Source organism: Carassius gibelio, chromosome A2 (assembly GCF_023724105.1).
Source record: "Carassius gibelio isolate Cgi1373 ecotype wild population from Czech Republic chromosome A2, carGib1.2-hapl.c, whole genome shotgun sequence".
Taxonomy (NCBI): Eukaryota; Metazoa; Chordata; class Actinopteri; order Cypriniformes; family Cyprinidae; genus Carassius; species Carassius gibelio.
This window is the reverse complement of record NC_068372.1, coordinates 3,144,533-3,169,149: the sequence shown is the minus strand read 5'-3', so window position 1 is coordinate 3,169,149 and position 24,617 is coordinate 3,144,533. Positions and strand designations below refer to the sequence as shown.

Genomic DNA, 24,617 nt, shown 5'->3' with positions numbered 1-24,617 from the left:
CAAGTTAGATGAGATCACCATACTAATACGTAAAATTAAACACAGGTAGTGTTTAAGAAGTGGTGCCCTCTTTTCTGATGTGTAAGTGCAGAACTTAGATTTCCACTGCATAGCAGCTCATCAACTGGTATTCTAAAAAAGAAAGAAAAAAAAAAAAGTCAATCAAAAGTTAATGAACAAAAAACAATCAGATACATAGACCAGTGTTTCTTTTTTTTTTCCTTCTTTTTTTTTTTTTTTATAGTGGGACACATGCAAAGCAGGTGGCCAGTGAGTTAAATGGAAACATAACATTTATAAAAGGTTTTATTTAAAAAAAAAGACTGTTATCAACTTATATCTAAATTAGTTGCAACGTTTTTTATACTCTGCTTGAGGAGGTGTGGTGAAGGGTTATGCTAAAGAATTGACATTAATTGAAATACACTTTACAAAATGGTCTTTTTTTTGTGCTGCCTGCATATTGCCATAATTATAATAAGCACAAATTCGTAGCAACCGACTTGACTAGAGTTAATCACTTGTCTGTGTTTTTTTTTTTTAACTCATCGTGTCAAGTGTTTTTTTTATTTTTTATTACTGTCTATAGAGGTAACCTTAGTGGTCTTTTCCATCCATTTGTACTTTGGCTGGATTGCGCACGAATGTTAATGCAGCAATGTCTCTGAGTTGCCTCGTTTGAAAGTGGCGCATAACGTTATATGCTGAGCGCCATGAAAAACCTTGCTATAATGATAACAGCATTAAAAACGAAGCCCCAACTTGACACATTTTGTAGAATTGTCACTGAATTTAGAATTCTGTAAACATTCGCGTTCGCTTAATCATGAGTCATGACCAATCATCAGTTCAAATTAAGGTTACTCAAATTACATGTAAACTCCTGCCCATCATACAAATTAATGAATTAATAGTAAGTAATAGGCAGCCAGGCAGCTGGTTTTATAGATATAAAGCAGATAATAACTAATTTGAGTAGAACTTGATTCAGTTAATGAGCAGTGGTTTAAACGTGTTTGTGCAAGTTCTTAACATTGGCTAATAAATTCCATAAAACAGAACCAACAATGCGCAGATGTAACGATAATTAAGATTAGCAACAAAAAAAAAAGCAGAAATTAAGATCAAAGGAAAATATTTTACCTTAATCTTGTCGAAGTTGTTCGTCTGGAATCCTCTATCCATGTGCTCCTGTGCTGTGTGTGGGGGAGGGGAAATTGTGGTCCAGTACGCATGCGTAACAGCACGTCTTAGACGTTTTGAGTAATTTTACTTAAATTACATTAGTTATGGGAGCTAAATGTTCTAATATTTCAGCAACAATACATTTTTTTTTTTTTAGTAAAGTCAACATTTTGGTTAAAATCAAGTAAACATACTAGTGTTTTTATAGTAAGGAATACTATTTGCATTTACAGTGAATAAATAAGACGGAGGGGTCTTTAGACTCTGATGCAAACACAATATTTGTGAGAATGTTAAAAGCAAGATTGAAGATTGATTTTGATTTTTACAGCATCACAAATAATGTGGAGGAATTCATGCACATTTGGGGTTACGAAAATGTCTTGTGCTCGGTTGTGGAAAATGTTTTGTGTTTTGGAAATCTATTGGTTTGAGTATATTTTGTGTTGTGTATGTGTATATATATATATATATATATATATATATATATATATATATATATATATATATATATATATATATATATATATGTATATAATATATTATTTTTATTTTTATTTTTTAGCCTGTGTGGTTTATAATTACCACTAATAGTATTCTTTTGATAAAATAAAGTGATTAAAAAAAATCTCGCTCACACACACACACACACACAATGAACAAAACAAAACTCTGCATTTAAACAGGCAATATCATACATACTACAAAACATACTTACTGTAGCTGCTTAAGAAGCACCAGATTGTCTGGCAAAGTCAGAATATGTTCACTTAACAGTCATCCATAAAATGCATTGCTTTTCTGTTGTAAGTAATCTACTTTCAGAAGTTCAAATAAAGTGCTTTTGCTTTTGCCTAGAAGCACAGCATCTCCCTGACATTGCTGCTTCAACACTAACTCCTGAAATCACAGTGCCTTTCTTTGCATTAACATTTGGGCGGCATTATGCAAATATTTTCACATAGTTACGTAGATGTGAGGGCATGTTTGAATGAGCCATTTTAGGGGGGCGTGGCAGAGTCATAACTTTTGATAAATAATATCTCTTTGGTTTTGAGACTTTAGCCATTGCAACTTCAGGGGTCTTATCTATGCACAATCAGCTTATAACGCTTCAAAGAGAAAGGCATACTTGAAATCGCATCATATGACCCCTTTAAGTAGGTTAAACAATTGTTTTTGTGATTAAACAAGTCTGTGATGGTTTAATACTATTTATGTGGTTATCAATGTTATGCCACATCATGTAGATTCAGCTCAATTTATATTTTTGATTCTGGGGAACTTTCCTTCCGAGGCTTTTAAAATTAAAATGTTTACAGTAAGTTTAATCCCTTTTTCATTTTCAGCAAACGTGAAGAGGAAAAGAAGAGAGGGGTTCTTACAAATCCTGTTAAAATGAAAGAAATCCAAAAGATGGTGAGTAGTGTACTTTGCATGACATTTTGTGGATGTGATATGTTTAGTGTTCTCATAACTGAAGAGTTAACTCACCCTCACATCGAAATTGGTCTCACCTCACAGGAAGTTGCATTGGAAATTAAATTGACAGAAATATAAATTTACCTATTTTGCAAACCAAGGTTAATTGCATTCTGGGAAATTAGTATTTAGCTCTGGTCCACAAAACAGAAGTTAATTTACTAAATATGATCGTAATTATTTTTTTTTTTGGCTCTGTGAACTTTTGTTTTAAATAAATACTTTCTGCTAAAAATATTGTACTTAAAATTAGGTCTTATTATACTTGAAATTAATTATGGTACACCTTCGATATCGATACAAAATTTTGATACAGTGGACGATATAGGCACGTGCTGTCAGTGACGCAGACAACTCACACAAACACATGCTGTGCCTGCCTGTGATGAGGAGATTTTGAATAAAGTATGAATATTAGTCAAATTTAAAATTGCATTTGAATGTTAGGTGTGCATCAGGGAACGTCATCAGTGGCGCATGAGATGCGGTGATAATGCATCTCAATAAATTAGAATATCATGGAAATAAATTAGAATATTGTGGAAAAATTTTTTTATTTCAGTAATTCAACTCAAATTGTTAAACTTGAGTATTAAATACATTCAATGCACACAGACTGAAGCTAGTTGTCTTTGGTTCTTTTAATTTAAATGATTTTGGCTAACATTTAACAAAACCCCACTAATACACTATCTCAACAAATTAGAATACTTTATAAGACCAATAAAAAAACATTTTTAGTGAATTGTTGGCCTTCTGGAAAGTATGTTCATTACAAACCCAATTTAAAAAACGTTGAGACACTGTACAAATTGTGAGTACGAAAGGAATGGAATAATTTACAAATATTAAACTTATATTTTATTCACAATAGAATAAAGATAACATATCAAATGTTGAAAGTGAGAATGTTGGCTCATTTTGGATTCCATGAGAGCTACACATTCCAAACAAGTTGGGACAGGTAGCAGTACGCGGCCGTAAAAGTTAAATGTACATATAAGGAACAGCTGGGGGACCAATTTGCAGCTTATTAGGTCAACTGGCAACATGATTGGGTATAAAAAGAGCCTCTCAAAGTGGCAGTGTCTCTCAGAAATCAAGATGGGCAGAGGATTGCTGTGGTGAAAAATTGTGGCGCAATATCAGAAAGGAGTTTGTCAGAGAAAAATTGCAAAGAGTTTGAAGTTATCATCATCTACAGTGCATAATATCATTCAAAGATTCAGAGAATCTGGTACGATCTCTGTGTGTAAGGGTCAAGGCCTGAAAACCATACTGGATGCCCTTGATCTTCGGGCCTTAGACGGCACTGGTTCACATACAGGAATGCTACTGTAATGGAAATCACAACATGAGCGTTTTCTCTGGGCCAAGGCTCATTTAAAATGGACTGTGGCGAAATGGAAATAATAAATAAATGTGGTCAGACAAAAATTTAAAGTTCTTTTTGGAAAACTGGGACACCATGTCATCTGGACTAAAGAGGACAAGGACAACCCAAGCCGTTATCAGAGCTCAGTTCAGAAGCCTGAATCTCTGATGGCATGGGGTTGCATGAGTGCATGTGGCATGGGTAGCTTACACATCTGGAAAGGCACCATCAATACTGAAAGCTATATCCAAGTTCTAGAACAACATATGCTCCCATTCAGACGTCGTCTCTTTCAGAGAAGACCTTGCATTTTCCAACATGACAATTCCAGACCACATAATGCATCATTTACAACATCATGGCTAAGTAGAAGGATCCGGGTACTGAAATGGCCAGCCTGCCAAAGAAAACATTTGGTGCATCATAAAAAGGAAGCTGCGACCAAAGAAGACCGAAGACAGTTGAGCAACTAGAAGACTGTATTAGACAAGAATTGGAAAACATTCCTATTCCTTAACTTAAGCAGCTTGTCGCCTCAGTCCCCAGATGTTAAGGGGGGGGGGTGAAATGCTCCTGTTCACTCAATATCCTGTTAATCTTGAGTACCTATAGAGTAGTACTGCATCCTTCATAACTCCAAAAAGTCTTTAGTTTTATTATATTCATAAGAGAAAGATAGTCTGTACCGATTTTTCCCGGAAAAACACGACCGACTGGAGGCGTGACGTGTGGGCGGAGCTAAAGAATCATGAGCGATGAACCATGGCTAACAGTCAGATTCAGCCGTTTATTTATGATCCAGAATCAGATCCCGAGGCTGAAACTGAACGAGAGCAGCAACGACTCGCTCCGAGCGGGGCTCGAACCCGGGTCTCCGGCATGGGAGGCGGACGCACTAACAAGGAGGCAGAGATATTTTAAGCAGTTTTACTCACCGCCTGTGGTTCCAACACACGATCGTGACCCTTTTTCGTTGGGATTGCATCATTCTTAAGAAATAAACGATACGCAAATCCGTCGTCAAACTAGGCCTTGTTTGTAAAACAAGCATCTACGAAATGCAGGGAACAAACACAAACACTTGCACAACTCTGTTGATGCTCTGTAAAAATAAACTCCATCCACTGGTCCCTTAATGCTGTTTTTTCTTTGGTAATCTGTGCAGGGTTGTCTTGCCCTGGCAACCAAAAACACACTCCTTTAGTGACATTTCGCGACGCTCTCGCTCTGATCAGTGATTGTCTGTGCTCAGCCTCTCAGTCCTCTGCTATACGGGAGCGCGCGCTCTTCCGGCAGACGTGCCCTTAGGACCCATATAAGAAAATTCCGCTCCATCTAACGTCACACAGAGCCATACTCGCAAAAAACTTTCCGAAACAGAAATACTCCTTCAAACGTACAACTTAATTTTTGAAACTTTGTCCATGTTTAGCATGGGAATCCAACTCTTTAACAGTGTAAAAAACTCTGTATGCATGAAATAGCATTTCACCCCCAGTCTATGTTGAGCGTGCGGTCTTTCCGTGACCGTCACACTCCCCTCCACCCATTTTCAAGCCAGCAGGCGAGAAAGTCTGCTGTAACATTACTCTTTCCTGGAACATGCTGGACAATAAAATTATAAGGTTGCATAGATAAATACCATCGAGTGATTTGTGCATTTGAGTGTCTCATTCGATCCATCCATTGATGGTCAGTTTCAAGGAGGAGCTCCCGGCCAAGAAGGTAGTACCTGAACGTGTTCAGGGCCCATTTAACGGCCAAGCACTCCTTCTCAACGGTGGAGTATCTCACCTCCCTGCCACTTATATAGGCCACTGGATGTCCCAGTGCCCCTTGCAACAGCACTGCCCCAATGCCCTCCTTAGTATAATGCCATGGCTGCACCCACTTGGCATAATTTTCTTTAAGTCTGGCATACAACTCTTTAAGGGTTTCATCCTCCTTTGAATTCTGTTGACCGTAACTGAAGCCGATAAGTCTCTGTATTTGTCATAATTAGCAAGAGTGGCTGCTTTGACTTTGTCATAAGCGATTCTACCATGTCCATGTATACATATGTAGCCCTAGCCTTGCCCGACAGGAGGGGCACCAACCCAGTTGGTTGTTGGCCACCGACACGCCATCGCTATTCGTTCAAAAGTAGCTAAATAATGCTCTACATCATCTGTCTCACTTAGTCATGCAAGGTGTGGCTCCCTCTCAATTCTCAACGGACTCTGGCCGTGGCCTTCCAGTGGAGATGCAGCTGGTGATTCCATCTTTCGGCTGCCTGACATATCCCGCACTCGCTGGACTGTTGGTTGAAATAAAAGGCCAGTCTGAATATCACTACCAGGCCTTAGATCTGGTGTCGCTCTCACATGCACTTCCTGCTGCAGAAGAGAGAACTGATGCTGCATTGCTCTCCACCGAGCATCTGTTCGGTCAGCCTCTTGCTCCAGGCCAAGTTCTCGAGCCTGCTGCTGTGTGAGATGTGAATGGAACAGGTCTCAACTCTGCGAGTGAGACATCCTCAGTGACGCTCCCCAGTTCCACTTCACAAACATCATCGCCCTCCACAACAGTTCTAACAGCTTGAACCGTCAGCACCTTTTTAGGAGAGATTCTGAGCCAACACTGTTGACTGCAGTGGAGAGTTAAAAATAAAACAAACAAAAAAGAACTACTGCTCTCTTCTGGCTACTCCATTTCTGACACCAGTTGTAATGGTAACCCAATAATGGACACCACAAATTTTGTAGCCAAATTAAACCGAGGCAGTGTGAATACACAACTTTGAAATATAAATGAATATTTATTTAAACTTACAAATTGGCAATCATCCAAGCCCAATAATATAATTAAACATGACAAAAATTAATAGAAAGAACAAAGTCTTAACCAAAAAGAAAAATCCAAATTTAATTCAAAACAATAATGCTATATAACTTCCTTAACCAAAAAGGTAAATTTCAAACTAAACGTATCCAAATACCTGCAACCCTCAGGCCACACTCTCCACTGCAGCAACAAACACACACGACCTTCCATTACAAAAACATTCACATTTATACTGGTGGCCAGCACCATTACCCCATGGAGAGGGACAAACTTACATACAACACTTGACACGTTCCCTTAATTTATATAGAGTCTGAGAGAAACATATTGGCATGATGTTCTAATGAATACATCTGCTTTAATTCACATTAAACAGGAAATAACAGCAACAAGTCGGCCGCGTTGCCCCTGAAACCCCCACGTTCAATTAATAAATGATAGATTCCCACCCTAAGTGGAACCAATAATTCCTGCCATTGTTTCTTACCGGGACTGTAAGAATCACAGGACAAACGCTACACGGGAACAATACACATGGTATACAGGGATTTCATTCACTCTCTGATCAATAATTACAATAAACTCTTGTATCACTAAACAGTCTCTGTGTGTGTTTGTGTGCAGGTGTGTGTTTGTGCGTATGTGTGCATATTAAAGTCCATGTTGAACGTGCGGTCTTTCTGTGACTGTCACAGAGATGCACCTGTAAGTGACATTGATGTAATGTTTAGTTATTCTACTCTAGCCCACGAGACGCTGCTGCATTATTCTTTCAAAATGTTAGAGAAACATAGAAGCTCAGTACTGAGAAGATCTTGATAAGTTCTAAGCGAAACCAAGCCATTCACACATGCATATTCGGCAATTTTTTTCTAGGGGGACAACTATGACTGCTGCACTCGAGTCTAGAGTTAAATCACTTTAAACTTTTAGAAAGTCACATTTGTGGAGGTTTATTCCTTTTACATTTCATGTTTTTAAAATGCAATCTGTATGAATAGTGCTTCGGCTCTTTTTGGATTAAGCAATGCATAAATATATGATGCTGTTTTGTTCATAATTGTTAAAGCAGTTTACATAATTTTATTTGATTTTTATTAGTTAATTTAGGAGTTCAGTTGGAATGTAAAAAAAAAAGGCATTCTAATGTTTGTTTTTTCTCAACATAGTTGCGTCATAATCTTGAAAAGGAAAAAAAGAGGACACAAAAAAAGAAGAAAAAGGAGAAGGAGAGAAGGAAAGAGAAAAGGCACAGAAAGAGGAGTTCAAGCTGTAATGAGGATATGACAAAGAATAGGTATTTTTTTTTTTTTTTCTGGCATAAATCTCACATTGCTCTTTGTTTGAGAGACCTCTTACCACATTTAAATAAGCTCTTTAACAATGTCAACATGTGTCTGTTTTGCCAACCAGGACAAAAGAGAAACGATCAGATGTCTCAACCTCTAATAGACATCACAAATCAGGCTATGGACTTCAAGTAATTTTCTCTTTCACTCTCCTGCTGCCATGTTTTTTTTGTACTTTTATTATTGAACATTTTATTAATTTTTTTTGAAATTTTCAATTAAGTTCCTTGTAGGGCTGCCTCCTTATAATCACTTTTAATCAACAAGAAGAGGGTTGGTTGACCAACATTTTATTATGCGCTTAGTTTAAGAAAAAATAAAAAATCCACAGGAAGAGGTGAGACAGATCATTAACGGCAGGGTTTTGTGGAAATACAGTACATCCAAAACTCGCTAGGGCTGTCACTTTTGTGGAAAAAAAAGCATTTTCGATTTTTAAGACATAAGTGTTCATTGAATCGATTGTAAAATCGTTTTTCCATGTCTAAAAAAAAGATGTTTCCTTTTTCAACGCCAAATATCGGATGAACATAAAGACAGCGCTGGAAATGCACAAGTCAGCAATATTTCTTATTTATTGGCATTAGAGCTGTAATCGGGCCTTCAAAGTTAGGCCCAACAGGACCTGAGCCCGACAGGTTTCGGCCCGAGGCCGACAATTAAGTTTTGATTGACAGCTTTTTAAAAGCCCGAACCCGTTTGCAGCCCAACATTCAAATGTGGGCACACACACAGCTCTTTTGCCTTTTGTCAAGAATGAGTCATTTATACATAATTTAACATAATTTATTCGTAACTAACGTAGACTAGGCCACTTGGAATTTGGAATTATGGCTGTCGTGGTTAAGAAATTTGCCCTGCGGTTATTATGGGTGGCTCAATAGCGCAATATGCCGCATTTACCGCAGTTTTTTTTTTTTTTTTTACATGCCTAATTTATCCTGATTTTGCTGCATACAAAGCTGTATCATTGAGTTATGTAGCATATATTGTTGCTTTTTTAACTGACAGAGAGACCCGTTTTAAAACATTTTTGTTTATTGTTAAATGCCAAACAGCAACAAGAACATGCCAATAATTTTTTTTTTAAGAAATCAGAGTTCTAACATGTATGTCAAATATTTGCGCGCGACTTACGACAGCAGCGGAAATATAGACTGATTATCACGTCACCACTAGCCCACCAGGACAGTCAATTCGTGTTGGAGTCGATGCACTCCTCATGCAGAAAGCATCTGCAGAAAGAACCTGCTCTCGCTCTCTTGGGTATGTGCACTAGAGATCGACCGATATGGGTTTTTCTATAGCCGATGCCGATGTTTAGATGTCAGGGTCAGCCGATGGCCGATATGTGCTGCCGATTTTTAGGGCCGATATCTTGGAGTTTTCCTCTTGATTTGCATGCTAAAATGTCACACTAATAATAAGTGGATGCACAAGCTTTCTAAACTTATCATCATTTATTGAGCACTGACTTGAACCATCTCTCGAATCTTAATTAAGTGCACTGCACGGTATTAAAATAAAAATGTGTATCCAAAGTTAACCAAACAAATCAATAAACTGACGTATTAAAATAAACTGAAGTATTAAATATATAAAACAGGTAATATATAAAACGGGATGATATATATATATATATATATATATATATATATATATATATATATATATATATATATATATATATATTAGTCAATCATTTACATAAGTTTTAGAGCATTTACATTTATCAAGTAGAATTGAATTTTTAAAGTTTGTTGGAACATAAATGTAAACTTAAATATACATTTAAATACAATTTTAGAAATAAAAATCAATTAAACTGAAAAATATAAAAAAAATAAATATATAAAAAATAAATAACAGTAGTGCTGCAAACACACTAGCAACATTTTTGTTTGGTATAAATGACACAGAACATCTAAAGTTCATTCTAATTTCAAACTTACATCGCAGTCTGTTCATTATTAAAATAAAGTCCAGTCAACCAAACATTTAAAAGGTTACACTGGTTAGTTTAAATACACCGTGTACCGGTCCTCTCTGGTGTTATGCCAAGGACGTTTTTGCTCATGTGAAGAGGATGATTTGTTCCATCTAGTTTACACACACACACACACACATATATATTATAGTTTAACATTCAGATACATTGCGAATATGGAAACATTTGGATATGTGCAGAACAAGACGTGAGCAATAACCTCCAAATACGTCTCGTCAAACCCGCGCTCGCTCGTCCTCGTATGGATCGGATCATTTTTCGGATCAGCAAAAAAAAAAGAAAAGAAAAAAAGGCCAAGACAAATAAACATACGTTTTGTCTTTTTTAATTAACATTAGATTATAACTTTTTTTTTTTTTTTTTTATAATTCAATCCGCGGGTCACATGTGTGCCGAACCGAAGATATTGATCTGAACGTATCACTACTATAGTGTAATTTGAAAACACTGCATTTTAAAATACAACAAGGGGCACCACGAAACAGTTTAAAGAGGCGCATTCAGCAGTCTCCTTGACGGGAAACAGTCAACAAAGTAACATGATCTCCAACGTGTGGCGCGCTCTCTTCATTTTATCAAATGATCATAATCACATTTATTCATTTTACAGTCCTGCTAGTAGCATTTTATTCAACACTCAATCACGCTGCAGTGTTTGTGAGAGCTGCCAACTTCTCCACTCCATTTACAGAGTGAAATTCTCTGACTACCTTTATCTCCCAGGTCTGTTGTTGAATCTTCCAAAAGTTTTGGCTTGGGGTGCTTCACATGCAGTGGCAGCAGCAGCACTTTCCACAGCGCCAATAACACGGGGCTGCCCGCCGACGTGCCTGACTTTAAATCGGCGCTACTAAACACGGATATTGGCCGATGCCGATATATTAAAAAATGACAAATATCGACCCGATATATCGGCCGAGCGATATATTGGTCGACCTCTAATGGACACTGACGCGGAGGTTGTCCGTGACTTCAGCAGGTATGCCTGTTACTTTCACGGCTGTATTTTACAGATTTCGCAAAGGCTTTAGCTACTCCTAACTGTCGGCCGGTCTCAGCTGTTCTTTTTGATGTTGCTCCGTGACCTGATGCTTGAGGGGGCAGCTGTGCTGGATGACAGGGGACACTCTAAAACGCATACTGTGAAAAACGCTTAACATGGCTTAATGTACTAAGACAGTGATATTAACAGACCAAACTCACTAAAAATCATACTAATAAAGTATACTATCTATTAAAAAAAAAAATCAGATGAGCCCTGAATATGAATGCAACTCGTTTAATAACACGTTAAGCCTTTTCCTCCCATAGAAACCCGTTATAAGAAAACACTTTCCAATGTGGCGTAATGTACTAAGACGGTGATTTTTTTTTTTTTTTTTTTTTTTTTTTTACAACAAGTTAAGCCTTATGATGGTTTTCTATGAGAGGAAAAGGCTTATCGTGTTAAACGCGCTGAATTCATATTCAGGGATCATCTGATTTTTTGTAGATACTTTATTAATATGATGTTTACTCGGTTTGTTCTGTTAATATCACTGTATTAGTACATTAAACCACGTTAAAGAGCCACACAGATGGGAAATCAAAAATTACCTGTATTACAGTGTATGATGTAGCTGTCCATCAGTGTAAACAATGTGCAAAGTAATTAAACCAAAAAGTACACGATTTATAAAGTTATTGGCTTCTAAAGTAAGGAGTCGACTCTGAATCGCTGAAACGAGTCGTTATAGATTTCAGATCTTTTGCCCATCTCTATGTACGTCACTAGGAACACTTTGCATAATAATCTCCGCATACCGTCTGGGGGGAAACGGAACTCTGACCTGCCCCACCCCCCCACACAGACGCTCTGGTTGGTGTGATAGCATCATGTTGAGGAGACAGTTTGTTTTTAATTGTAAAGGCAAGTTTGTTTTATTTTCACTGCCAAAGAATGAAGATCAGAAGAACCAATGGCTAAAATTCATTTTTACCACAATACCAGAGCAGTACAACAAATCCTTGTTCACAACATTTCACTGATGACTGCTTTTCTAATCTCGGTGAGTACAAGGAGGGATTTTCAAAGCGTTTGGCCATAAAACAGGGTTCATTACCAACTTTTAGACCAACGAGCATCTCCGAATCACAACGCGAAATATGATTATATAGTTATGTGTTTGTTTTCTCCCGAGCATCTTATCAGTATGTGTGCTGTCTGGAGCCTGTCTGCGCTGATCTTAATTTACAAACAAGTCATTAAAATGAAGTGTAACTCCGTGAATACTCAACGAAGAGACATGAGAGTGATATCTATAGAAAGCTTGACATGTCTACTTTAAAACTAAACAAGTGCTGCCGAAAACAGATATTCTGTGATAAAGTAATCCATATGAAAACAACGCAATGTCTGTTTTTCATGTCTCCCTTCATTATATCTAATGTGACCACGCTGAACACGCTATTCAGATTCAAACTGAAGCGCGCGGCTTGAATACACCAACACAGAAGAAAAAGCAGCGAGACTGTTCAAGTTTTTTATTTTACTGTTTGCTTCGTGGTGAGAGAAATAAGACATAATTCACCCCAAACAGATGCTAACGCATTGTTTACTGTGAAGTTGTGTGTGGAACAACCAATCAAAACTGTCAGTTGACCAATCAGAACACAGTATGCTACCGAAAGGTGGGGTTTAAGGAAACTGAATCTTTTGAACAGCTTTGCGCGAACCGTTTGGGGATCTCTGAGAATTGAGGTAATTTTAAAATGATATTTTGACAAAATGACAATGTTTTTTAACCTTGGATGGATTTAAACCTAATGTACAGGACTTATAAACAGTGATAGGAAGCTTAGAATTTTCATCTTACTGGCTCTTTAAGCGTTTTTCACGTTAAGCATTTTAGAATGTCCCGATGACCTCAAATTAGATATATTGCCACGTCACAGGAATCTTTTTGCAGCAAATTTTGCATATCGGCTCATCTATATTCGCCGGCTCGCCCCTTTCATTGGGTTGAAAGCCAAAATTTTCCCAAACTGGCGACGTGACATTGTTTTGGGATGAGATCGAGCGCCTCCCATCGTTTCAGCCAGCCTATAAAACTACAACGGCTCGCGAGAAAATTAGTCGTAACCATATTGTATAATTAATTTATTTGACACTGAATTCACAAATTGAAAAAAAACAAGAAGGCCACAGCCTCATAAAAATTAAAAATACATAAAATTAAAAAAAAACTGAACCCTGCGGTTGCTATCTTTCCTCTGCGGTTTGCTTGTCAATAGCGCGGTATTACAATATTGCGGTTATTGCGACAGCCCTAGTTGTAATAAAGAAAAGTCCTCTGTAACATCATAACATCTCAGCACTCTAAATAGGCATAGGCTCATTTAGCCTATAAATAGACCAATGCACAAGTCTTTTTTAACAAATTAAATTAAGATACATTTTAAATTTAAGATGGGTATTTGGCAATAACGAAAATAAGATAAAGGCTCCGCCCGATTTGCTTCGCCACTAGCAGCTGACATTTAATAAAAGAATAATGCCAACATTAGTGTATATACTCTGTCCACATTATGCATTTAAGCCTCAATGAATATATAGTTATCATTTGAAAAACCTTTACTCAGATTAGGCTAGGTCTACATGTTTTTGTGGAGGAAAATTAAATCCACTGTAGATGGCTTTAGCGCGTTCCTGCGCTCACTGATGATGCATCATTATTCACTCATTCTCATTATAAACATGGTCAAAACTTTTCCACACCTCAGACTTTGCTTTAGTTGCTGGTGCAACCAAAACGTATTTTCGCCAGAGGATAGCCTCCGTTGCACCTACTCAGTATCCATTTCACATCTTTCTCGCGCTAAACGAAACATATCACATGACCATTCATTTCACCATTTAAGCCCGAGCCTGCGTAAAATGATATAAATGAAGCCCGAACCCGACGGGCAAAGATCTTCAGCTCTAATTGGCATGAAGTTTCGTGCAGAATAACAAACAGCAACAGGAGTGCAACATTCTCAAAAAAATATATATATACAGAGGGGACTGCTGCCATAACATAAATGAAAAACATAACTGCAGGCTTCAACCCGGCTGCATTTATGATTTAGGCAATTCAAGACAATTAGGCTGCGCAAGGTGTGGGTATTACTGCCAATCTTTCACCACAAAAGCGGATCGCTGTCAGCTGGCAATGGTGACTCCTTTTCTTAACTCAGCATCTCCTGTAAGAGGTTACTTTCGACGTCACTGGGTCTTATAAGCGTGTAAAATTGCTGGTATTTTCTGTCTAGCTTTTGCAATGCCTACTGCACTTTCTGAATTCTTTTTCTTTTTCTGCTTGTTCGTGAGTTTTGTAACATCTATATTTTTTAATTGTTTAATTATTTTAAAATTAATAGTTTGGTTAAAATCGATTCCCTATTTTAATTTTCGAAACTTTTTTGGTTGGTCCGATCGATTTGTGGAATAAATTTTCGAACGAAAAGTTACAGCCCTAAAACTCGCCCATCATTCATCGACTATACATCATTGAAATATGGCTTATCTTAAATATGCAAGAAGTATCAACTTGACATGGCCGCTCAATCTAATGTTAACCTAGAAAAATTTGTGCTATTCAAGTTTCTGAACAGTAGCGCGCATAATATGACAGATGGAGGTGCCGCTGCAGTCATTTGCTCTTAAAGTACTCCATCATTTTGGTCATACAGAAAAGAATAATCTGTAAAGACTACGTTTATTTGTGTGCACTCACTACAACAACAAAACATTTCGCTTTTGTAAAATAATGAAAGCAAACAGTATACGCTTTCTGCCACCTCTGCCTCTGTGAACTTGAAAAATGTGTCTATAAAAAGTGAAATAAGTATACTCTGAGTTTCACATTCTGTAAAACGTTTAATTTTAGGGGCTAAATATCACGTTATTGGGATTGGGGACACTTCAACCTGTGTACATGAAAAACATCCACAGACTTAGCAACACTGGTTCAAGCTACACAAAATCTTTCAAAATCGGCAATGAATCACCTGTGATTTGTTTATTTTGCACAATTATTTTTTAATCCATTGACAAATGATTGCAAATTTCTTAAATACAGGTGAATCTCAAATTTAAATGACTTGGAAAAGTTCATTTCAGTACTTCAACTCAAATTGTGAAACTACTGTATTAAATTCAGTGCACACATATTGAAGTAGTTTAATTATTTGTTTTTGTTTTTTAATTGTAAGAATGTGAGAAGAATATGGTGACATGCCAATCAGCTAATTAACTCCAAACACCTGCGAAGGTTTCCTGAGCCTTCAAAATGATCTCCGTTTAGTTCATTAGGCTACACAATCATGGGGAAGACTGAGGACTAAGAGCTTGTCCACCCTTCCTCCAGATTTTTTTTTTTTTTTTTTTTTTTTATATAAGCCAAAACCATCACAATTGAAAGAACCAATGACTTAAATTCAGTGCACACAGACTGAAGTCGTTTATTTATTACACGAGTTTCACAATTTGAGTTGAATTACTGAAATGAACTTTTCCATGACATTCTAATTTGAGATGCACCTGTATTAATAAAAAATAAAAATAATAAAATAAAAAATATCTGCTTTATATTAACTATCAGCCCCCTGATTTCCAAGATATTGCTATTGGTTGTCAAAAAAAACACATATATCGGTCGACCACTAGTTTATTTAGAAACGTGCGATTAGTTGGCTAATGCTTAAAATTAATGACTACTAGTTGACCAGAAAAATCTTTAGGCGAGGGCAGCCCTAGTTCCTTGGAATATGGCAGCCCAGAGCTTTCTGCATTGCCATAATCAGTCATGCTGACCTAAGTAATGAATGATTGAAGTAGTTTCTGGATCTGCATAACCAAATGTATTTATTTTCACTTATGACATCCACACCATTGTTTAACACAAGTCTGGTTATTATTATCAAATGATTTTGCAGTCTTAAATGTATGAAGATATTATTGTATTTGATTTATTCATTTCTTAATGTTTCAGTTACCAGCAAACAGATCTTCAGTATCTAACTTCACAGATCATGGTTCAAGAGACAGGAGTTGGTCCCCGTTGTCTTATAAAACAGACAGGGACAATCACTCCTTTAGAGGGACTGAGCAGAGACCTAAAACCAAAGCCCCCAGCCCATCAAGACACAGATACCGCAATCAAAGACAATACACTAATTACAGCAAGTATGATATGTTCATGAGTTGATCACTTAATCTACCACATAGGGTAAACTTATCTAGTAAGCTCACCAAAATCTACATTTAGACATTTTTAGTGAACAAGATATTGGTTTCAGTATAAAAGGTTATGTTAAAATAAAATCTTAATTTCTCATTCAAAAACATTTAATTTTATAATGACCCAAGTATTTAAATTAAGATATACATCATCAAATTCTGGCTGTGCTTAATGAGTACATTTGTACCCTTTAAGCACACGCCTGTTCCCATTAAGCTCACATATTTTTTTTATAAAAAAGCTATTGTTTATTTTAAACAGCCTATTTTATGAATAATTAAAAAATATATATTTTTGAATGTACAGTCAATTACGGTAAAAAAACAAACAAAAAAGCACAAATCAATTCTAGGAAAATGTGTCAGCTGTAGCCCTTTTCCTAAAGACGTCTTGAGTGTGGTGACTCTTGATGCATTGACTCTGACTTCAGTCCTCTCCTTGTGGAGCTCTCTTAATTTCTTGAATCCGCTTTTCCTGACAATATTCCTGAGACTGGTCATCACTGTTGCTTGTGCACGTTTTCCTACCACACATTATCCTCCAGTCAACTTTCTCTGAATATATTTTGATACAGCCAGGCCTTCTACCAATTAACTTGTGTGGCTTACCCTCCTTGTGGAAGATGTTGATGATCATCTTCTGGACAACTGTCAATTCAGTAGTCTTCCCCATAATTGTGGTTGCATGTTCTAAACTAGCCCAAGAGGTACCCAGTATTTATACTCATTAATCAAACTGATCAAGCTCAAAATTCAATATTAAATTTTTTTTTTTTTTTTTTTTTTTTTTTGGAGATACTGAATTTTGAATTTTGGAATAATACCTGGAAAATTCGTAACCATCAGAATTAAAACAAAACAACCCCCCCCCCCCCCCCTGAAATATTTCAGTTTGTGTGCAATGAATCTAGAATATAAGATTTATTTTTTTAATTACAAAAAGTAAAAACCTTTTGCATGATATTCAGTTTTTGTTAGATGCACCTGTATTAGCATAGCACACAATCTTATACAGCTAAGCACCTAACAGTGTTCTGTAGCATCTGTGCTTTGTTGCTAAAACTATATTTTGGATCCAACTGTAATTATTTCCCACATCCAAGTTCCAGGTTATAATCTGAAACATATCACATGACACATCACATCTAAACATCAATCTTTTAATTTTACTATAAGTAGTGAAACTTACCCAAGATAAGCTTAACCCCTTAACTGTCACTCATATTTTTGAACATTGACTTTGTAGTGCACGATCCAAACTTACATTTTTATTATTCATGAATGAAAACATTTTGTAACATGATATTGATGTACCATTTACATGGTAATGCAATGTCTGATTTTAAAATGAGTTTTAAAGGATGAATTTTGAGATTAAGTTTTCAGTTGATATACAGTATTGTTCAAAATAATAGCAGTACAATGTGACTAACCAGAATAATCAAGGTTTTTAGTATATTTTTTATTGCTACGTGGCAAACAAGTTACCAGTAGGTTCAGTAGATTGTCAGAAAACAAACAAGACCCAGCATTCATGATATGCACGCTCTTAAGGCTGTGCAATTGGGCAATTAGTTGAAAGGGGTGTGTTCAAAAAAATAGCAGTGTCTACCTTTGACTGTACAAACTCAAAACTATTTTGTACAAACATTTTTTTTTTTTCTGGGATTTAGCAATCCTGTGAATCACTAAACTAATATTTAGTTGTATGACCACAGTTTTTTAAAACTGCTTGACATCTGTGTGGCATGGAGTCAACCAACTTGTGGCACCTCTCAGCTGTTATTCCACTCCATGATTCTTTAACAACATTCCACAATTCATTCACATTTCTTGGTTTTGCTTCAGAAACAGCATTTTTGATATCACCCCACAAGTTCTCAATTGGATTAAGGTCTGGAGATCGGGCTGGCCACTCCATAACATTAATTTTGTTGGTTTGGAACCAAGACTTTGCCCGTTTACTAGTGTGTTTTGGGTCATTGTCTTGTTGAAACAACCATTTCAAGGGCATGTCCTCTTCAGCATAGGGCAACATGACCTCTTCAAGTATTTTAACATATGCAAACTGATCCATGATCCCTGGTATGCGATAAATAGGCCCAACACCATAGTAGAAGAAACATGCCCATATCATGATGCTTGCACCTCCATGCTTCACTGTCTTCACTGTGTACTGTGGCTTGAATTCAGAGTTTGGGGGTCGTCTCACAAACTGCCTGTGGCCCTTGGACCCAAAAAGAACAATTTTACTCTCATCAGTCCACAAAATGTTCCTCCATTTCTCTTTAGGCCAGTTGATGTGTTCTTTGGCAAATTGTAACCTCTTCTGCACATGCCTTTTTTTTAACAGAGGGACTTTGCGGGGGATTCTTGAAAATAGATTAGCTTCACACAGACGTCTTCTAACTGTCACAGTACTTACAGGTAACTCCAGACTGTCTTTGATCATCCTGGAGGTGATCATTGGCTGAGCCTTTGCCATTCTGGTTATTCTTCTATCCATTTTGATGGTTGTCTTCCGTTTTCTTCCACGTCTCCCTGGTTTTGCTCTCCATTTTAAGGCATTGGAGATCATTTTAGCTGAAAAGCCTATCATTTTTTGCACCTCTTTATAGGTTTTCCCCTCTCTAATCAACTTTTTAATCAAAGTACGCTGTTCTTCTGAACAATGTCTTGAACGACCCATTTTCCTCAGCTTTCAAATGCATGTTCAACAAGTGTTGGCTTCATCCTTAAATAGGGGCCACCTGATTCACACCTGTTTCTTCACAAAATTGATGACCTCAGTGATTGAATGCCACACTGCTATTTTTTTGAACACACCCCTTTCAACTAATTCAACTAATTGCCCAATTGCACAGCCTTAAGAGCGTGCATATCATGAATGCTGGGTCTCATTTGTTTTCTGAGAATCTACTGAACCTACTGGTAACTTGTTTGCCACGTAGCAATAAAAAAATATACGAAAAACCTTGATTATTCTGGTTAGTCACATTGTACTGCTATTATTTTGAACAATACTGTATAATTTCTCATGATTTCTAAAATGTGATAGAGAAAAAGGCAACAAAGAAGTCTTGTTTTTTTTAACAAAGGTCAAAATTCCTGTTATAATGTAGATTTTTGAGGGTGCACTCTTGTCATAAATTAATCTATTACTTTTCCTACATAATTTAAAAAAAAATAAAAAAAAAATAGATAAAATATATATTTGGGAGTCTTAGACCTTTCCAACGATATATAGTTTGTCAGAGCAGAGCGGACGGGTGACAGTTAACAGGTTAAATATGTTTTTAAAAAAAACTAAAAAAACAAATATGCACATTTAAGGTGCTCCTCTTTTGGTGAAAGTTTTCAGACCACTTTCAAAATGGCCGCCTGAGAGTGTGAACACGGAGACTCAAATTTGTGTGGAATTGTCTGATTGACTTAAAGTGGGGGGTGAAATGCTATTTCATGCATACTGCGTTTTTTACACTGTTAAAGAGTTGGATTCCCATGCTAAACATGGACAAAGTTTCAAAAATTATGTTTGAAGGAGTATTTTTGTTCCCAAAATACTCCTTCCGGTTTGTCACAAGTTTTGGAAAGTTTTTTTCGAGTATGGCTCTGTGTGATGTTAGATGGAGCGGAATTTCCTTATATGGGTCCTAAGGCACTTCTGCCGGAAGAGCGCGCGCTCCCGTATAGCGAGGCTGAGCAGCACAGACATTTCACTGATCAGAGCGAGAGGGTCGCGAAAAGTCACAAAAGAAGTGTGTTTTTGGTTGCCAGGGCAAGACAACCCTGCACAGATTACCAAAAAAAACAACATTAAGGGACCAGTGGATGGAGTTTATTTTTACAGAGCATCAGCGGAGTTGTGCAAGTGTTTTTGTTTGTTCCCTACATTTCGAAGATGCTTGTTCACAAGGCCCAGTTTGACGACGGATTTGCGCATCGTTTATTTCTTAAGGATGATGCAATCCCAAGGAAAAAGGGTCACGATCGTGTGTTGGAACCGCAGGCGGTGAGTAAAACTGCTTCAAATATCTCTGCCTCCTTGTTAGTGCGTCCCCTCCCATGCCAGAGACCCGGGTTCGAGCCCCGCTCGGAGAGTCGTTGCTGCTGCTGCTTTCATTCAGTTTCAGCCTCTGGATCTGATTCTGGATCATAAATAAACGGTTGAATCTGACTGTAAGCCATGGTTTGTTTTGGATGATGGGTTTTCCCTCACGGTAATGTCAGAGCCTTTAATATGTTTTTCAACAGCTCTGGGTAATGTCACAGCTTCCACATGCTCTCAACGCAAAAGCCTATTCGCGCTTGTGATTCTTTAGCTCCGCCCACACGTCACGCCTCCAGCCGGTCGTGTTTTTCCGGGAAAAATCGGTACGGACTATCTTTCTCTTATGAATATAATAAAACTAAAGACTTTTTGGATTTATGAAGGATACAGTACTACTCTATAGGTACTCAAGATTAACAGGATATTGAGTGAAAACGAGCATTTCACCCCCCCCCCCCTTTAAAATTGTGGATGGTATGTAGGAATAAACACATCAATTGTTTAAGACAAATATGAAAGCGTGCTTAATGGGTACGTGAGCTTAATAGGTACGTTTACCCTATAGTAAGCATTAATGTTTTGTTCTTATCTATTCTTATCAGCTACTTTTGAGCATGAGTTTCTTATTTAAAAACTTTGGCATGCATTTATTTCATTAGTCTTAGAGACATAGAGACATATAATGCAACTATATATCCCCCCTCTCTCAGGCACCTCTCACCTGAAGAGTTGGAAAAGAAGAGAAGGGAAATGATGGATTTTGCCCATGAAAGAGAATTGGAAAGGCAAAATAATGTGCAGAGGTACAAACGACAAGAGGAACAGGAGAAAGCCAGAGACAGTGCCAAACAGGACCGTCAGGCTGGCTTCATACAGTCAGTATTTGAATTACTGAAACCTTAATTGACCTAAAATAAATGTGCACATGGGCAAAGCACTTAGCATTTTGTCCTGCTGGAATTTTTTTTTGTTTTTTTTTTTCAACCATAAAATTATTTGGGTAATAATAATTTGCTCAATTGATTTGTAAATCTGCTTACAGTGACATGAAACTAGAGAGTGCTGCCACCTCCTCTCTGGAAGACCGTGTGAAGAGAAACATTCACTCTATTCAGAGGACCCCTGCTGCTCTGGAGAAGAACTTCATGAGAAGATGAGACCAAGAACATGGAAAATTTACATTGGTCTTTTGTATTAAGGTTTTAAAATTTGTAGTTTTTAATTAACATCATGATGCCAGATCATGGTTGTAAATAAAATGTCCAAATTACACTTGTTCTCCTTATGGGCTTTTGTCTTATCCAACTGACCAACCTGTTCCAATCATCATTATTGATGTCTGTAAACTCGGCACAAAAAAGTTCAGGGACTATGTATTTCATTTCAGTATGTGTAAAACTTTATTACAGTTTGTCTCAGTTGTTTAACATATGTTAAAAGTGGAAAAAGTTGGTCAAAAACATGCATTTTTACTAGGGATGTTCATTTCAGTAATTTTTCCTAACCGATGCTCGTTAACCGATTATTAATGTTAACCAACAAGATTTTTAATTAGATTTGAATTTCATTCAATTAAATTAGAAAGGTTGTGTCTGTGACCCATTAAAAATACTAACATTTGTTTCCCAATAATTAATTTTACATGCACAAAAAGCAACAAACAACAGAACATGAAGATTAACAAGGTCTTCATATCACAACACGCAACTGCAGCGCTTCTGCGAGTGGAGAAAAACATAAAGCTATGCTGTATATAGAGGATAAATAGGCCTATATGAGAGTTATACTTTTACTTTAATTATGAAAATGAACACAAAAAAAAAGTAGTTTTGATTCATTTTTGTTCTGCTCGAAAGGAAACAGCAGAAAGTGGCATCCTAATTTTATTTAGGCTTATTTTACGCACAAAGATTTTGAAATTTTTTTGGATTGTGAATGTAAACAAAGGCAAACGGTTTACAATTCTGATAATCTTTATGACTAAAATGAAAAGTTTCTTCCACTGTTAGAAGGAAAAAAACATCAAGTGATTGCACTCGCATACACAGTAAAGCATTGCTGCAGCCTGTTTGTCATAATAAAACACATACAAAGTCAAACATATGGAAAATAAACACACTGCTCAGTTCAAGTATGTAATAAAATCTGTGCTGTCAAGTGTTATCACCGTACCGTCATGATATGCAAAACATTTAATGAAAAGTTGCTTCCACTGTTAGTAGGAAAAAAACATCAAGTGATTGCACTCGCATACACAGTAAAGCATTGCTGCAGCCTGTTTGTCATAATAAAACACATACAAAGTCAAACATATGGAAAATAAACACACTGCTCAGTTCAAGTATGTAATAAAATCTGTGCTGTCAAGTGTTATCACCGTACCGTCATGATGTTATGCAAAACATTTAGTATTGCGTGGATATTGGAACGCGAGTAAAGTAGATGTTTTTTATATATATTAACATAGTGTTACTAAAGTTATATATATTGTTCTGTGTATGTCATTTCAAAGTCTAGATGGGTCGGATTAACCCTTTAACTGCTGTATCCCTTAAAACTTGATTGCCACAGAGGGTTACTGTAAATGCTTATGTCCGCTGGCCACAGTTTTCCCGATGCCAAACATGATCTCAATACATTGAGGATTAAAAATTGTGAGGGGATTTTTGATATCTCGAACGGTCTGCCCATGGCGAGGAGTTGGAATTAGGTCAAAAAATGATAAACGGGAAATGCCTAATAACATTTTGATCAAACTTCATCAGTTTGTTCGTTGTATGTTACCGATCGTATATGTGACTATTAAGAATCAATGTTATAGCTCCACCAACTGGCTGCAGGAAGTGTCATTTTCAAAATGCTTTGAATTCAGCATCTTATTTTTACTCGATTTGCTTCAAACTTCATCAGAATAATGACAAAACATGGCCGATGTAAATCTGTTGTCGGTATATTGATATCTAATATAGTGTTGCCATGGCAACGTGTCAAACTTGAATATTCTATTATGGTGATTGAGGCAGATAACAAGCTCAGATTTACATGAAATTCAGAACACATCAGTATTAGTGACAGCTAGACAATGGCAAAAGCTTTTAAAAGGGCGTGAAGGAGACACTCTATAGCGCCACCTTTTGTCAAAAGTGTGGGGGTTAGTTTTAGCTTCAGACACCAAACTCAGTACATATATTGGTCTTATCAAGACGGACAACTTTCTAATTTACAGTCATCAGCTACGACCAACAGGAAGTTGGCTATTTTGACTTGAATATGGATTTTTGGGAAAATTCAGATCTGAATTAATGCATACTGCTCAGAGGAAAAGTACACTTGACACACCAAACTTTGTCTACATGTTGCAAAAACCGAGGAACTTAAATTGCGAATGGATTTTGGATAGCTTGAATGGTTTTGCCGTGGTGATTTTCTTTAAATGACTGTAAAAAGGCAATCATTAATTGTGTTGTATTTTTAAATTGCAGCTTCCAAAACACATCAAATAATTTTTTCATACAGATTACAGAGTAATTCTGAGGAAATATGCATAGTTTCATGACTTTACAACACTGTATGGATTCCCGCAAATAACTTTATTTTCCTGCAACCCGCACACAATAATATCTTTTCGCCCAGATCCGCATTCACCCATCAAATATTGTCCCGAGCTGCACTCGGTTGGTACTCCCGCGGGAATGCAGGTCTCTACTGTCAACAACTCAACGTGGCTGGAGAGGGTGTGTGAAAGGCGTACACTCTGCTCGGTAAAAATACAAATACAGTGAACAACACTTAATATACTCTACTAGCTTCAAACTCTGAAAAACTAAAACAACACGGTCAGAATCAGATGACTCGCTAGCTGACACCCCACCCAAGCCAGAATGATATCGCTGGAGGTCAGATGCAACTTTAGTAACACATTTTTCAATCTGAGTTAAACCTCTTTTTTTTTTGGGGACTCATTTTATCAGTAAAGGAAAAAATGCCTAATAATTCTTCACACCTGAAAATAATGTGTTGAAAACTTTTCTCTTCCAGAAAAGTTTTTCTCTTCCAGCCTTCATGGTCAACTACATATATAT

General features: G+C 36.9%; 1 protein-coding gene across 1 annotated transcript in view; it reads left to right on the top strand.

Moving 5' to 3' along the window:
- The window catches only part of cwc25 (CWC25 spliceosome associated protein homolog), a 68,098-nt gene extending 46,291 nt beyond the window's left edge, over positions 1 to 21,807 (top strand). The window contains exons 4-9 of the mRNA XM_052608832.1: positions 2,535 to 2,604; positions 8,035 to 8,162; positions 8,279 to 8,345; positions 16,237 to 16,430; positions 21,246 to 21,410; positions 21,578 to 21,807. Of these exons, the coding sequence (XP_052464792.1) occupies positions 2,535 to 2,604; positions 8,035 to 8,162; positions 8,279 to 8,345; positions 16,237 to 16,430; positions 21,246 to 21,410; positions 21,578 to 21,692 (739 nt within the window). The 3' untranslated portion in view covers positions 21,693 to 21,807. The remainder of the gene's footprint in view (positions 1 to 2,534; positions 2,605 to 8,034; positions 8,163 to 8,278; positions 8,346 to 16,236; positions 16,431 to 21,245; positions 21,411 to 21,577) is intronic.
- The last annotated feature ends 2,810 nt before the right edge of the window (positions 21,808 to 24,617 follow it).